A 2,995-nucleotide genomic window follows, 5' to 3' on the forward strand; every position below is an offset into this window, starting at 1 on the left:
TTAAAAACGCGGGTTCTGAATCAGGAGCCCGGATCCTGTATTTCTAACAAAGTCCTGGGGCTGCCTAGCTGCTAAGACCGCAGATCACACTTGAGAGCAGCAAGGCCCTAGATCATTACGTGAAATCCTTACAGGGCCAGGGGCTGATATTTGGGTGCTCGGCTCATCTGCTGACCTTCTGTGGTTTGAGGAGGCAGAGGCAGACACATGGCGGTGACACAATGTCATCTCCATTCCTAGGAAGCTACTCCTGTCAAAGCCACCAATAACCTCCACATTGTTATAGCCAATGGTCGGTGTTCGGGCCTCAGTTCTGGACCAAGGGACAGCACATGACAGAGTGGTCCCTCTCCCCTTTCTGAAAGCCTCTCCTCACTCACTTTCTGGGGTTCCATTTCCTCCTGCTTTTCGTCCTAATCCGCTAGCTTCTCTTCTCAGCTTCCTGGGATGGCTCTTATTTCTCCCAGCATCTAGGAAACCTCAGGACTCAGTCCTTAGATCTTCTCTCATTTCCATCTATACTCTCTTGCTTGGTAATCTCTTCCAGTTTCAGAACTTTAAAAACCATCCCTATTCCCTAGATCTCTACCCAGTAGCCTGGACCTTCCAGCCCAGACCTCTGCCCTCAACTCCAGACTCAGATGTCCAGCTGCTTACTAGAAACCTCCACGTGGAGCTCTAACAGACAACTCAGCATAGTCAAAACTTAATTTTTGACCTTCTCCATCATTTCCAAACTTTTTTTCTAGTTTCAAAGCCCTTAATTTAAGAAAATAACTGAAGCAACCTGCGTTAGCTTAGGAGGCTGAGGATGAGGAGGGGGATGATGTTTATGTATCATACCCTGTGTTCGGGTACTCTGAGGCCACCGTGTACAGTGGACAACACTGATGTGGTGCACTTGGCTCAGATGTGGTTTAAGCCAGCATAACCCAGATAAGGCTAAGTGCGGATTGCTTGACTTTAGGTCTATAAGGCTGGTCTTGGGGAAGGGAGTACATTTAAGTTTATTGACTATCTGACAAGATCCTCACTCAGCTCAGGTCTGAAAGCTTCAAATGTGTGTCCAGGTGAGCCTAAAAGCTTATATCTTTGTCTGTCATTGGGAAATGTTACTGTCATGTATCTTGGCTGGGCTGACATCATCCTATATACGTTAGATAAGTTGGCCTCATTTAATATATTCAAGTAAGGTCTGGTCATTTTGATTTGATCCTACTGATGACATTTGTTGTTAAACATTTCACATACATGGCCATTAACATCTTTAGATACTCATGAAATATTTTACCATTCATCATTCAAAGCATCAAAGGATTTAATAATTAACCAAAAAGTTACTTAAATAAAATCTATATGGCTTTATGTTAATTTTCTAAAGGAATCAAAGTGGTAAATTTTGATAAATTTATTACCTTTACATCTAGTTTGTGATTTATACTGTTATGGCCTACTTCATCTTTAAACATTTGATTTCGGATCTTTTCCAGAGTAGTTCGAATCTAGAAGAGAAAAAAAATTATTTTTATCAAAGGCATTTAATGCCAAATGCTTTTTTCTCAATGTCAGCTATAGGGTACCTGATATATCTATAAAGTACATATATATTGATTTCAGATTTTAATAACTGCTGTCAAACTGCTGGTTTTAGCACTTAGGCTTATATTGTCTAGATTGCCAAAGATAAGCATTTTGTCTTTATAACTTTCTCAGACAAACCTAAAATATAATAACCTAAGTGAATATTATCCTACGAAATAGTTATTATTTAGTAATTAGTACTTAATACTATTTAGTTCTATTTTGTCTATCTAGTAATTTAGTACTAATTTACTGTTTAGTAATTACTATAAAACAATTACTATCTAGTAATCACTACAAAATAATCACTATCTAGTAATTACTACGAAATAATTACTATCTAGTAATTACTACAAAATAATTACTATTAAGCAATTACTACAGAATAATGACTAAGACATCATACAAATTTATTCATGAAATATAAGCGCCATGGCTTGATGGCCTCTGGAATTGTAAGACACTCAAAGATTGATTTAATTAATTGATGTGAACAAGCTATGAACTATGCCAGAGTTTATCTATCCATTCTAAGAAACAGTTAATAAGAGTATATATTAATACTTTTGTCAGCCATTATCATATTGGATTCTCATAAGACCTCATGTGTTTAATGAAGTAATATGCCAACATGTAGTCACTGGCAATTGCTACCCTGAACTGTGAAAGGAGCATGGCAGGGAGACACACAAACCCAGCAGGAAACATAAACATCTACTTGGGAACGCCATCAACACTCATGAAACAACTGGGAAACATCATAAAACAGTAGGAAATCCAGTGGTGAATAGTGTGGGACAAATTAAATGCTGATAGGTGTTCAGAACCCTCCTGGCCTATTATTCAATTTTACTGAGTGAAGAAAATCATTTTACTCCAAGTATAGGAACCGTTTCATATCCTCCAGAGAAATCACTACGTATGTGTTTACATTTCAGCTACCAGCACTGTCCTTGGCCAAATTAAGTTTGTTCCTTTTTATATGTTCTATGAAGAGGGAAACAGAGCTCACCAATCCATACCAGGATTTATCTTTAAAAAATCATCTCCTGCTAATGATTTCCGGCGCCCACGTACCTTTTTCACATATTCGGTTTCTTCAATAATGCGAGCCGATGTAGAATCATATAAGGCAGAATTATCTTCTATCTTACCCCTGGGGGGAATTTCTGTGGTCACTGTCACTGTTGTCATTGTGAATTCTGCCTTTAGGAAAACATAAATCAGCTAAGCAAAACACACCATTTTGGTTCTATGGTTTATAAACTGATTGAAGTTGTTTTATCACTGTAATCAAATACAGTAGAAAAATGATAAGCCATTGGTATCTGTATATATTCATAAATAAAAATTTAATATAAAAGCAACACCATCTGGATTAATTAAAAATTTAAAACTTAAATAATCGAAGAAA

The 2,995-nt window shown here is 37.3% G+C and overlaps 1 protein-coding gene across 1 annotated transcript in view; it reads right to left on the minus strand.

Annotated features, from left to right (window-relative positions):
* CCDC68 (coiled-coil domain containing 68) overlaps window positions 1-2,995 on the minus strand; it is a 38,299-nt gene that overhangs the window by 21,182 nt on the left and 14,122 nt on the right. The window contains exons 2-3 of the mRNA XM_012651728.1: window positions 2,659-2,787; window positions 1,416-1,502 (exon numbers count right to left, since the gene is read on the minus strand). Coding sequence (XP_012507182.1) covers window positions 1,416-1,502; window positions 2,659-2,775 — 204 coding nt within the window. The 5' untranslated portion in view covers window positions 2,776-2,787. The remainder of the gene's footprint in view (window positions 1-1,415; window positions 1,503-2,658; window positions 2,788-2,995) is intronic.

The sequence above is a fragment of the Propithecus coquereli genome, unplaced genomic scaffold (genome assembly GCF_000956105.1).
Source record: "Propithecus coquereli isolate 6110/MARCELLA unplaced genomic scaffold, Pcoq_1.0 Scaffold37, whole genome shotgun sequence".
In the NCBI taxonomy this organism is placed as follows: Eukaryota; Metazoa; Chordata; class Mammalia; order Primates; family Indriidae; genus Propithecus; species Propithecus coquereli.